Genomic DNA, 14,220 nt, shown 5'->3' on the forward strand with positions numbered 1-14,220 from the left:
TGGCAGGGAAGCTATCAACGCGACGCGCCAGCTCCCACTGCTCTGGCCTTGAAATGACTCACCTCAGTCCCACGCACAGGCTGCTGCTCAGCAGTCACACGGCCCAACCCAACTCACGGATATGCAGCATAAAGGCAAGGGGGACATAAGGATGGTCTGTGTGAACAGCTCTGCCACATCCTGGAACACTGAGTTATACGGGATCACTAGTCAAACCTCCTGACAAAGAAAGTTCCAGGCACAAGTGACTTCACCAGCAAATTCCATTAAACATCCATGGAAGAAATAATTATAATATTAAATAAATTCTCCTAGAGAACGTAGAAAGAATGCACAATGTAGCTCATTTTACGGTGGTGTAAAGACACGAATCCTGACAAGAACAGCATTACAAAGGAAAATCGTAAGTGGCTGTCACCCGTGAAGAGAGATACTAACCGCTGTATTAGAGCACGCAGCTACCCAGTGCTCAGGATGCACCAGACGCTGCCTGAGAGTTCTATTCATACTAACTCATTTTACCTTCACAACAACCCTGTGAGGAAGGCACTATTTCCCCATTCTATAGACGAGGAAATCAGGGCCCAAACACAGGTGGTAGGTGGTATAGCTGGGCCACAAAATGCTAAACAAAATATTAACAAACCAAATACAACAATATGTATGTAAAAGAAAATCCATAATTATTAAGTTGGATTTATCTCAGAAATTCAAGGTTTATTTTTAACAACAGCAAATTATGGTCATTAACCACATCAATACATTAAATGATAAAAATCATGCGGTCATCTCAATCGTTGCAGAAAAAGTGATAAAATTCATCCATTCTTGATGCTAATTATTGATAGAAGCAGCTTTAAAACAAAAAAAATCTATTACAAGTGGATAAATGGTGAGAATTTGTCACCCCTTTGAATATCAGGAAGAAGACGCCGCCGCCCACTCTGTGACCACCTCTAATCAGCATTGCACTAGGGGTTCCGACCAGTGTAGAGAAGCAAAAATCAAAACAAAAAAACAGAAAGTAAAAATCCAGAGTAACAGGAATGGGAAAGAAACCCCATTACTCATAGAAAACATGACTGTGTGCCTAAAAATGAGAAAACAGCTACAGGCAAATGATTAAAATTACTAGATTGCTAGATACAAATTAATGCACAAAAATTGAATTTCCATGAAATGGCAACACATAAAGGAAATGAAATCCAAGCACATTTTTAAAAACAGCATCACAAAATAACAAGGACCTAGGATTAAATGTAACAAAAGACATACGAGACCACTGTGAAAAGTATCAGGCTGTATTAACACCCGCTGAAGGAGAGCTATCATTTGGAGAGACAGATACTGTATTCAGGGTTTGTAAAATCCAGTATTGCAAGTATGTCAATGATTCCAAGTTGATCTACAGGCTCAATACAATCCCAAACAAAATCCCAACTCAACCAGCTAGTTCTAAAATGTATGAAATGTAAAGGGTCAAAAACAGCCAAGACACCCTAACGTAAGATGGAAGTATGCACCCAAGAGTGTGTGGTGTCGGCAGAGACAGACAAGGAGATGCAGAAACAGACACAGAAATCATCCTGACAAAGGAATCTTCAGCGGCCACAGCTGGGGAAACTGGGCTTATGTCTGCAACACAATGAAACTGGATCCTTAACCTTCAAAACAGGCACAAAAATCAATTCTGGGTAGAATCTATATCTAAAATCCAAAATATACAAAACTGTAAAATCTTTTGGAAGATAACAGAGTATCTTTATGATTAAGGCAGAGTAAAGATTATTAAAAATTAGTATCCAAAATGCTTTGATCATGAAACAAAATATTGATATATTGGGCCACATTAAAGTTTAAAATTTATCTTAAAAGACACCATTAAAGTAAAAAGACAAGAAAAGCTGTTTGCAAATGTAACTCACAAAGCACTACTATCCAGAATCATAAATAACACCTGCAAATAAATGAGACAGATCATCCAATAGAAAAGTAGGGAAAATACTTGAATAGGTACTTTACAAACAGGAAATCCTGTGAAAAGGTGCTGAACAGAGAGAAGCCAATGAAACCAGGAGGTCTACCCCACACCCTCCAGAGTGAAGGTGCTAATACTTCAGGCAATGGGTGCTGAGAACATGGACCGGCAGACGTGGTCATACACAACTAGCAGTCGGGCCTGCTGGTACAACCACTTTGGAACAGCTGGGAATGTCTAGTAAGCCTGTTAAAAACGAGGTTAAGGAGTTAATGGAAACATGAAAATAATGGGATATAAAACTAATAAAAAGAATCAAATGGATTTTTTTTTTTTTTGAGATGGAGTCTTGCTCTGTCATCTAGGCTGGAGTGCAGTGGTGCAATCTCGGCTCACTGCAACCTCCGCCTTCCCGCGTTCAAACGATTCTCCTGCCTCAGCCCCCCAAGAATCTGGGGACTACAGGTGCACACCACCACGCCTGGCTAGTTTTCATTTTTAGCAGAGATGGAGTTTTGCCAGGTTGGCCACACTGGCCTCGAACCCCTGGCCTCAAGTGATCCTCCTGCCTCAGCCTCCCAAAGTGCTCGGATTACAGGTGTGAGCCACCCTGCCCAGCCTCAAATGGAATTTTAGAACTAAAAATATATCTAATTTCTGATATAAAAAATTCACTATACAAGCTTAACATCAAATTAGGCAAGTGGAAGAAAAGATTAGTAAGCCTCTCAACAGGACAATAAAACCGTCAAGGAAAGGATGAGAGAACAAGGATGAAAAAGCATCGAGTTTAGTGACCCGTGAGACAGTATCACAATCTAACAGAAAGCTGCCCCCAGACAGGGGCAGGGAGGGAGGAGTGAGAGAGAGAGGGGGTCAGACAAGAAATATGAATAGTGGCTGAAACTTTGCCAAATTTGATGAAAAATATGAACTCACAGGTCCAAGAAGCTCAATGAAACCCAAACGAGGTAAGCATCTATAAGCTTGAGGTGGACTAATAGTAACATCTTCTAATACTCTTACATACATAAATTATGTGATGACAACCCCATCCCAACCCTACAGAAAGTAAATTTGGTATGACACATTTTCCTGCTGAGTTATGACCACAACTGGACAGAGGTGGCACAAGAGGGCAGCCTGAAAACCAGGAAGTCCTCTTTGGGGAAGAGACAGCAGAGACCCACCTCTGACTTCCCTAGAGGTACAATCCACACACACACACACACACACACACACACACACACACGGCTAGCATACACACAAGCACACACAGCACACACTGCGAGCGCATGCACACACAGCTAGCAGATACACACAGCTAGCACACACAGCAAGTGTGCACACACACAGCTAGCACACATACAGCAAGTGTGCACACACACAGCACACACAGCTAGCACACACGTGTGCACACAGCACACACAGCTAGCACACACGTATGCGCACACACAGCACAGCTAGCACACAAAGTGTGTACACACACAGCACACACAGCTAGCACACAAAGTGCACACACACAGCTAGCACACACATAGCAAGTGCACACACAGCTAGCACAGTGTACACACACAGCTAGCACATACACAAAGTGCACACACACAGCACACACACGTGTGCACACAGCACACACAGCTAGCACACACATAGCAAGTGCACACAGCACACACGTGTGCACACACAGCACACACGTGTGCGCACACAGCACACACAGCTAGCACACACATAGCAAGTGCACACAGCACACGTGTGCACACAGCACACACAGCTAGCACAGTGTGCACACACACAGCACAGCTAGCACACACACACAAGCGTGCACACACAGCACACACAGCTAGCACACACACACACGTGTGCACACAGCTAGCACACAGATAAGGCGAATGCATGCACACACACCTGTACAAGTGCACACACGGCTGACACAGTAACCGCACGAACACAGCTAGCACACACACACAAACCAGGTGCACACACACAGCAAGCGCACACACAGCAAGTGCGCACACACACAGCACACACACATACAGCAAGTGTGCACACACAGCACACACACAGCAAGTGTGCACACACACAGCTAGCACACACACACACGTGTGCACACAGCTAGCACACACATACAAGTGTGCACACAGCACACAGCAAGCGTGCACACAGCACAGCTAGCACACACAGCAAGTGTGCACACACAGCTAGCACACACACAGCGTGTGCACACACAGCACACACACATATAGCAAGTGTACACACACAGCAAGTGTGCACACACACGGCTAGCACACAAACAGCAAGTGTGCACACACAGCACACACACAGCAAGTGTGCACACACACAGCACGCACACACACAGCAAGTGTGCACAGCTAGCACACACAGCAAGTGTACACACAGCTAGCACACACACAGCAAGTGTGCACACACACAGCAAGTGTGCACACACAGCTAGCACACACAGCAAGTGTGCACACAGCACACACACACGTGTGCACACACAGCACACACGTGTGCACACAGCAAGCGTGCACACAGCACGCACACAGCAAGCGTGCACACAGCACACACAGCTAGCACGCACACAGCAAGTGTGCACACACAGCTAGCACACACACAGCAAGTGTGCACACACAGCTAGCACACACACAGCAAGTGTGCACACAGCACACACACACGTGTGCACACACAGCACACGTGTGAGCACACAGCAAGCGTGCACACAGCACACACACAGCAAGCGTGCACACAGCACATACAGCTAGCACACACAGCAAGTGTGCACACACAGCACACACGTGTGCACACACACAGCACACACACACGTGTGCACACACACAGCTAGCACACAGATAAGGCGAATGCATGCACACACACCCATACAAGCGCACACACGGCTGACACAGTAACCGCACGAACACAGAACTAGCACACACACACAAACCAAGTGCACACACACAGCAAGTGCGCACACAGCTAGCACACAGCATTTTCTTCTTAGGCCTGCTCATTCTTCCCAATATCAGTTAAACGTCATTTTAAAAAAATGACCTTGTTTTACCAATCACAGCAAGTATGCATAAGATACGAAGTTTCCAAACTAAAAATCTAGTGTCCTATTATGATGTAATTTTCAGAACTACACTGCAAACAAAAGAGCGCGCCAGGGCTTGGGTAGATGTTTTTGCTGTGATATGTTAATATCATAAGACAGTATTTTCAAGGTTTTTTTCCCCCACATCTATAAGTGTTACTTGTGTTAAGTCTTTGAACTTAATTATTCCCGCTCACCTATCATGGTGCACAGCTTGTTCTATAAAATAACTCAATGACAAACTCAGTTACAGTTTGTATACAGTCACTTAAAAAGTAACTTTTCAGAACAATGTATTGGTTTATTAAAGATTGCTTGTTACACAGAAAATTATTTTCTTTAATGATCATACATAGCTCTCTCTCACATCAGGCAGTAAAACACTGCATTTACTTCATCTCAGGATACTGGATAAAAGATTAATGGTCAGTTTGTCTCAAAATATGTCAATGTGTTTTGTCTGAAAACATGCAAAGGGCTTGGAGTAATCATATCATTTTAGGAAGTGCTTTAGAAAACCATGCTACAGGCCCTGAATACATTCCAAAACTCCTAAATAATTACAAACAGAAGAGAGAACTCTTGCCAGCCAGTACACTCAGTAAAGAAGGACAAAGGTGCAGACGATGTCGCTTTAGCAGGGAGCTTAAGGGGCGGCCCAGCTTCTCGGCAGGAGTCAGCAGGCCTGGCAGCCTCCTTGGCTGGTGCTGCTGTGTGGAAACAGGGCCATGGTCTTTTTGAGCTCCTGGTAGCTCCAGTGCATCTGCTCCACCTCGGCTCTGTGCTGCGCCCGCACCTGGCTCAGCTCCTGCAGCAGGTGTTCATTGGTGCTGACCAGGGAGCTGCAGAACGACAGCGAAGCGGCTTCTTGGCACTTCCGTCCTCCCCAGTGGTGTCGCCCTCACCTGCTGGGCCTGCCCACCTCCCTGCACGGGCACGAAGCTGCCCTGGCCCTGCACACAGACCTGTCTCTGTGGCCCCATCACCTTCTGTGTCCCACTGGCTACCGCCCACCTGCCTCCTCCCTTCCCAACCACTGCCCTGACCCCTGGGAGCAGCCTTGGAGGTGCTGCTCACACCTATGGAATGAATGAATGAGCTGAACGGGGTAATGAGTGACTGAATGGCGCCTCTGCTATTCCAGCTACACCCAGTTTTATGAGAAGAGGATGATAAACTTCATGGCTAGCAAAACAATGTTCTAATTCGAGAAAGGATACAGGGACTGAAATATTTCTAATTCCCAGTCAAATATAATAATTTTGACATCGTAATAGTGTAATAGAAGAGTCCTAGTTTTTAATGCTTTTGACCATTTTTATTTTAGAAATAAAGTGCTATTGCATTTTACCAACTTTGTCATTTCCAAATTGCCCTGCTCACCCAGTCAGCGATGACTTGAGAACACTCAGGGCATTACAAGTATTAGACAAGGCAAGGCCCACTGACCTCGGCCACATTAGCCACAGAGATGGGCACCCCACTGACGGGACCACTGTGCAGGGTCAGGCCCTGTTTGCCTGAACACCAAAAGAGCCGCAGGCCAGGACTGGATGAAGCCAGCATGAATCCTGGGGGCAGAAGCCTGATCCCACTGTGTTTGGGAGCGTGACCCTACCTTGTCCACGTCCAGGACAGTGCTCAAGGGGCATGACCCCCAACTCCACCCTGACCTGCCACAGACAGGCCCGCCAGGTTCCAGGGAGTGACGCGGCCCTGCCCACAAGTGTGTGCACTGCACCCATGGCCGCCACAGTCCCCTGCCTTCCGCGCCGCTGCATCTCCTCTTGGCCCAGTCTTTTCAGGACCCTTCCCCTCTATAACTTAACTGTGATGGGCCCACGGGGGTCTGTGGCCTTTATCCTGGAAGGGGCAGAGCCTGGCTACACCTATGTCCAGACTGTATTCGAACCCAGGTGAGTGTGGCAGCCTCAGCCTGAGGACTGGGGGAGGGAGGAGGATTGGGAGATGGGGGGAAAGGAAGAGGGAATGGGAGGGGGAGGGGGAGGAACTGACCAGAGCAGCCTTCCCTGCTGAGGCCACAGGAACAGGGGTTCACACAACAGCACCCACAAAACCGCCCAGAGCAACCTGTCCTTGCCTCCTCCAGCAGCTCGCCTCTTCCTTTCTGCACCCAGCTTCCAACCACTTCCCAGCACACAATTCTTTTTTTTTTTTTTTTTTTTTTGAGTCAGGGTCTCGCTCTGTCACCCAGGCTGGAGTGCAGTGGCTGGATCTCAGCTCACTGCAAGCTCCGCCTCCCGGGTTCACGCCATTCTCCTGCCTCAGCCTCCCAAGTAGCTGGGACTACAGGCGCCCGCCACCTCGTCCAGCTAGTTTTTTGTATTTTTTAGTAGAGACGGGGTTTCACCGTGTTAGCCAGGATGGTCTCGATCTCCTGACCTTGTGATCCACCCGTCTCGGCCTCCCAAAGTGCTGGGATTACAGGCTTGAGCCACCGCGCCCGGCCTCAGCACACAATTCTTTAAAGATGAACTAAGATTCTGCCTTGAAGATCCCCTCACACCCAGCCCCCTTCTCACCATCTCCCTATAGCCAGGGAGTAAAGGTGAAATCTCCATGTTTCCAACTGAACACGAACTGCAGTGAAGGGGGAAGCACAGCTGCCCAGGGGAACCAGGTTGTCCCGCCATGCCCGACCATCTCTCATATGCCTGTCTCCCCTGGTCACACTGCATGCAGGTCATATACCGCACAGTCCACAACTCACAGTCCACACTTCACATTCACAATTCAGTCATGCCTCAGTCACAACTCACAGTCATGCCTCACAGTCCACACCTCACACTCCACACCTCACATTCACAATTCAGTCACACCTCACAGCCATGCCTCAGTCACACCTCACAGTCATACCTCACGGTCTACACTTCACAGTCACACCTCACAGTCACACCTCACAGTCACACCTCACAGTCACACCTTACGGTCTACACTTCAGTCACACCTCACGGTCCACACCTCACAGTCACACCTCACAGTCCACACCTCACGGTCCACACCTCACAGTCACACCTCACAGTCCACACCTCACGGTTCACACCTCACAGTCACACCTCACAGTCCACACCTCACGGTTCACACCTCACGGTCACACCCCACGGTCCACACCTCACGGTCCACACCTCACAGTCACACCTCACAGTCACACCTCACGGTCCACACCTCACAGTCACACCTCACGGTCCACACCTCACAGTCACACCTCACGGTCCACACCTCACAGTCACACCTCACAGTCCACACCTCACAGTCCACACCTCACAGTCACACCTCACAGTCCACACCTCACGGTCACACCTCACGGTCCACACCTCACGGTCCACACCTCACAGTCCACACCTCACGGTCACACCTCACAGTCACACCTCACAGTCACACCTCACGGTCACATCTTACAGTCCACGCCCCTCACAGTCATACCTCACACTCACACCTCACACTCAGGGTCGATACCTCACAGCCCACACCCCACGGTCACATACCTCACAGTCCCATCTCACAGTCCATGCCTCACAGTCACACCTCATGGTCAGAACTCACATCCACATCTCACAGTCACACCTCATGGGTCACACTTCATGATCCATGCCTCACACATCCAACAGCAGGAAGGGCCTCAGTTTTCAGAGAGGAAAGTTTATGGAAGTTTCAAATCAGCAGTGGGTCCTGGATATCATCGGCCAAGACTCAGGAGCTGCTCCTCTGTGCCTTCTGGGTGTGACCCAGTCCGGCCCCACCCTCCCTGTGCCTGGGCCTTCTCCCCTCCGGGGCCCACCCAAGCCTCATGGGCAGGCACCTGTGGCTCTCCTGCAGCATCTGCGTGAGCTCCTGGATCTTGTCGTAGTGCTCCAGGTGCTGCTTCAGTTCCACAATCTCACCACACAGCCTCTTCACACTTGTTTGAAGTCCTGAAAGAGAAAGAAATAAAAAGTACCATTATTTAGTAAAACTCATTCATGCATTTTGAAAATGAAAACAATTCTACATTTAAACTAGATCTTGGTTACCAGAAAAAGAATATAGCTGGAAAAGATCAGTTTTAACGAGACTCAAAGACAGGGCAAGCATGAATGCCACGGCCCCACCCTGTGCTGTTTCTACCCTGGGCCCTCCCCAGGCTGAAGCTGTGTGGTCTGCCCTCCACAGGCCCCCACGGAGCCACATCCCTGTGTGAGGGCAGGGAGAGGCAGCACTGGCTGGCAGCCCCTCCACTGGCCTGTCTGCTGGTTTCTCCTCCACCAGGAAGCACACTCTACCCCTGAAGGGAGGGCCTGTGGGTTTCGGGAAAAGCACTAAGCAGCCCACAGTGGCCACAGGTCTCCCAAGTGCCCTCTGACTCTGCATCCATCAGTGACTGAAAATGTGGCTGGTTTCCATCTACTAATTCCCGCCTGTTTCTGGATTTCCAGCGCAAGAGGAAAAGAGAGATACTATTTAGTGGCTCCCCAGATCCAAACATGGAATACAAATAAACCCACACGTAGACACACTCTTGCAAAACCACACATGACAGAAGCAGTGAGAGAGCCGGGGGGGGGAAGGTGGTGGGCAAAGGTGACGGTGACACCGATGGCAGGCTCTTCTCACCCACGAGGCAGCAGTGCCGCAGCAGCATCCACAGTGTAAAGGCCACGCCACGTGGAGTCTATGTCCACAGACATGTTCACAGAGGGCAGGAATGAAGGAAACGCAGGGTGGCACAGTTTCGGGACCTTCCAGTCCCCATGGTGGTCAAACCAAGAGTCCTTAGATGGCAAAACCAGAACCCCAAGGACAACACTACAGCATCCCAGGGACAAGGAAGCCTTGGGACCCCAAACACAAGAGGCTGGGACAAACCCCCAACGGCCACAAGTCACACATCACGTCCACTTCTGCGGGGGTGAGGCAGCCATCGGCAGGGGGTGGCCGTGGCCGTCAGCTCTGAGAACGGGACAGCCCCCAAGTGCCCTTGCCCTCTTGGGAAACCCAGTGGGCCAACCAGGAAACCACAGCCCTGCCCCTCCCATGAGGGTGAAGCCAGGGGCCCCCGTGCAGTCTGGAAAAGCTGAGGCAGCCCTGCGATCCCCCAGAGCTGACCTGCCTGGTCCCTTCTACAACAGAGCCTGCACCAAGAGGAACAGCTGGTGTGGGGTCAGGGTCAAGGTCAACCAGGACGACGGCATCAGAGAAGGGTGGAGGAGAGAACAGGGCCTGAGAATCCCCAAAAGGAGACTGCCCTATCCTTGATCCATGAGGTCAGAAAAGGTGCCCTGACCCTGCCTCCTTGAAATTCAGAAGCATAATTTTCATGTAAAAAGAAGCAGAAAGTACTGAAGCCAAATCCCAGTTTCTGTAAGGCAAAAGGTCAGGGCACAAGAACAGCCCTACCACAGTGAAAGCCACACCCCCAGAATGGACCCACACCAGAACCACTGTTTCAAAATAAGCTGAAGACAAAAAGAAAATGACAGAAGAAACGAAAAACAACGTAAGTCACAATCAGAAATGTCAGAAAAGAGAGGTCTGAACTCGGGGAAGAATTAGCAATAAAATAAAAAATTCACACGGCAAGTGAAGTTGCTAAGAAGGAGTGTAAGGGAAAGTCCAGCAAGTCCTCGCTTCGTGCTGATGGTTCCGGAAACGGCCACAAAGCAAAGCAACCACCGTAGAACGAAGCCGAATTCACCATCCACACAGGCTGCCGACGGGAGAAGAGTGACGCTCCCACAGCACTTTCTAGTCACAAGAACATCACCAAACCGCCAAAGACCAAAACACCTCTAATAGTAAACATTAAAGTAAATGGAAGCAATGCATACATTTAAGACCGAGTAATAGACAAGTTAGATCATAATTTACTGCTGCAGCCCATCCCAGCGGCTCAGGGCGTGAAGCGGGGACCAGCCCTGATCAGACGTCATCGCACGGCGGGCGGCTCGTACCTGCGCTCACTCGGGACGGGACGGGTCAGACACGCCAACGCCCTGGTGTGCACGGCTTCGGGGCATGGGAGGACACCAGCGCCCCCAGAGAAACCACGGAGCCGGGAGAGCAAGCCACACACACAGTTCTCCCGGGCAGAGAACCGATTGTTTTTTCTCATCACCTTTCCGACGAAATGATGTTGAATGAACAGTTATTCAAGGACCTGTTGTAAACATAACAATGTCTTAAAGAAACAGAAGATAGAAAAGCGAAATTTGTAAATAAAAAAGAAGACTCTAAGGAACTCTTGCCACTCAATAAAACCACCCAATAAAAACCAACAGGCGAAAGATGTGAGGAGACGCTGCCCTAGAGGACAGAGCGGCCACAGGCCTCATCTGCAGCTGCCTCCCTGCCACAAAGGCCACGGCTGGTTGGGACAGACACCACGAGGCCCACGCGCCCGGAAACAGTTACTACCTGGATTTTAAGAAAAAGCCTGTGGGCCCCTGAGAGGTTAGACCAGGAAAAGATGCTCCACTGGTCATTCTCAGGGAAGCATGAGTTAAAACTTCCAAGAAACTCCATGCCACACCGAGAAGGTTACCATGGACAGCAAACTCCATCAGCACTTCCTTATTTAAAATCCAGGTATCTGAACTTGAAATACTGAAAACACTTTTGTAAAAATAGCAAAATAGAACAAAAAAAGTGAAGAGAGGGAAATGAGAAAGATCTGGATCTGGATGAAACAGTGACCACAGCAGGCCTGCTCGGGAGAAACACGGGTTCACCAGAAATGCAACCCGAATCTGTAACGCTGAGACGCTGGGCAACAGGCTCATTCACCGATTCGACGGCAGCATAACCGTGGGAGGACGCCAGACAGGAAGCAGCGAATCCCACAGTGACCAGGCCGCTCCAGCAGCTGCAGCCCTGACACCCTGTGCTGAGGGGAGGACGGCCGGGCAGGGGGGGGACAGAGGTGGCCTTGCCTCCCACATCCACGCCAGGACTGCCCCAGACACGCGTGTGTGCCATAAACTCTGGCCGAGGCAGCCTCCATGCCAGCCAGCAAGGCAGGGACTCGGCTCCCCACTTACCAACTGCGTCTGCTGCTGCTTGCCTTCCTCGTTACCTAGGCACATTTGAACGCTTACAGTTTACAAAATGACCAAACTTACCAGCAATCTGTAAATTTAACGTGGCTGCAGTGTCTGCACTCTTCACTTCCTTTTTCATACTCAACAAAAGCGATTTTAAGCTACTGTTCTCTTCCAAAGATTTATCTAAATGTTGTCTTAAATCATCCTGGGGACACAGAAAATACACTTAAAATGCACAAGTCAAATTCAGTAAAATGTGTATAGAAAATAAAACTGAAACCTTCTGTGAATCCCCAGAGGGTTCCTTCTGCATACTTGGAGTCACGATGCGAAAGGCAATAATTCGGTTTCATGGCACATCTCCCTGCCCCCAGCCCGCCTGCCCAGCCCTGCAGCACCTCAGGGGAGGGGGTGAGTGAGGAGAGGGATGGAAAGGAGCGCCCCAGCCCCGTGAAAGCCCCACTCCTGAGTCTCCCTGAAGCATGTGCTCCAGCAGGACCCGCAGGCCTGATGCTGGGCAGGGCAGCCGGTGGTGGCTGGGGGAGCCCTGCCTCTCCCAGGACGCCCTCACAGACACGGTAGGTCCCAGGCCTTGGTGCCAGTGTAAGGCACAGGTGGCCCTGCAGGAACCCCCTTTTGTTCTGGCTCCTTTCACATCCTCAAAGTATGGAGAAGACCCAGAGCACAGGACGAGCTGTCATCAAGGAGGGGAAAGGGCCATGCCTGTAGCCACACGGCAGCCTCTGGGTGCCTGGTGAGGTGTGAGCCATCCAAGCTGGCCCCAGGGTGCTTGGTGAGGTGTGAGCCATCCAAGCTGCCAGCAGCTGCGTCCAGGGTCCCCAGGGATCCAGGCTCACCAGGCTGCTGCTCTCTCAGGCACCAGCAGGCACATCCTGGGGCTGGGGGTGCTGAGCAGACCCCAACTCACTGCCACCAGGGGAGGGAGCGCCTGAGTCTGTACAGCAGAAGCCTCGTGCTGGGGGTGTCTCCACTTTGTCCTCCACTCAGGAGCCCACCCGCCGACAGCCCCCTCAGCACGCACGCGCCCGCCAGGCCCCCAATGCCCATGGTGAAAGCTGATCACTGGGTCTGAGACCGTCCCCCTCAGGCTTATCCTGGCCAGTTCTTCATTTCACGGCTTCTGCCAAGGTGTCTGCTGCAGTGGTGCCAACCAGCACGACCTGCCCTCCACGCGGTGCTTTGGGTCGTCCAGAAAGCTCCTGGCAGCGTCACGTCTCATGGTTTTACCTCCCAAGGACGCGGTGAGCTCTTAAGGCAGGGCTGTGAGCTCCCAGCTCTTTTTCATTAGTTTCTTTGAGGCAAAGTCTTGCTCTGTCGTCCAAACTGGAGGTCAGTGGAGCAATCACAGCTCACTGCAGCCCCCAACTCCTGAGCCTCCTGCCTCTACCTCCCAAAACAGCTGGGATGACAGGAGCGTGCCAGTACGCCTAGCTAATTAATTTTTACTTTTTGGAGTCTAGGCCACAACAGGCGCAGGGAACAGAGGACTGACTCCACCCAGGCTGGGCGCAGCCCATCTGCCTCGGAGGCCGTGCCAGGCACAGCAGCTGGGAGTGGGGCCACCTTTGCCTCAGGACACTGGACTGCAGCTTCCGAAGGAAGCACGTTCGAGATTGATGCGACCGAGGGATGAGCGTCCTCATGTGGCAGAGTAAACTTGGGTGCTTCTGGAGTGACAGATGTGCGCCTCCCTGGAAGGCAGCGCCCACCAGCCTGCCGGGCTGCTCCCTCCGCGGGGTTCCTGACTGTACTGACTGCTCCTTACCCACGGGGCCTGGGGCTGCCAGATCCTTCCGATCACTCGTCCTGACAGGGAACCGAGGCTGCTCTGTCCTGTGGCCCAGGGCTGCCCCAAGGGACAGGGTTGGGCAAACTGCAGAGGGCGAAAAAGCAGGCGTCCACAGCAGCCACAGCTGCACGTGACTCTCACCCCTGGTGACAATGGCGCTCAGCACACCTTCGGGCTCCACCTGTCGGCTCCGTCTGGTCTCAGGCTCAGAAGGGCAAGGGGTGTGCCCGGCTGCATCCCACAGAAAAGACATCACCGGTGATGGCGCCCAGCTCACTTTCCAGACAGCGGGCCAACGTGTGTT

General features: G+C 50.8%; 1 protein-coding gene across 4 annotated transcripts in view; it reads right to left on the reverse strand.

Moving 5' to 3' along the window:
• Positions 1 to 4,788: 4,788 nt before the first annotated feature.
• The window catches only part of LOC105463272 (centrosomal protein 72), a 37,443-nt gene continuing 28,011 nt past the window's right edge, over positions 4,789 to 14,220 (reverse strand). For 3 of the 4 annotated variants that reach the window (XM_011710289.3, XM_071099165.1, XM_071099164.1), the window contains exons 10-12: positions 12,185 to 12,311; positions 8,890 to 9,001; positions 4,789 to 5,911 (exon numbers count right to left, since the gene is read on the reverse strand). In XM_011710289.3, the coding sequence (XP_011708591.2) occupies positions 5,746 to 5,911; positions 8,890 to 9,001; positions 12,185 to 12,311 (405 nt within the window). In that variant the 3' untranslated portion in view covers positions 4,789 to 5,745. Of the gene's footprint in view, positions 5,912 to 8,889; positions 9,002 to 11,017; positions 11,224 to 12,184; positions 12,312 to 14,220 lie in introns of all 4 variants that reach the window. The other variant, XR_976224.2, reaches the window with a different exon arrangement.

This window comes from Macaca nemestrina, chromosome 6 (assembly GCF_043159975.1).
Source record: "Macaca nemestrina isolate mMacNem1 chromosome 6, mMacNem.hap1, whole genome shotgun sequence".
NCBI lineage: Eukaryota > Metazoa > Chordata > Mammalia > Primates > Cercopithecidae > Macaca > Macaca nemestrina.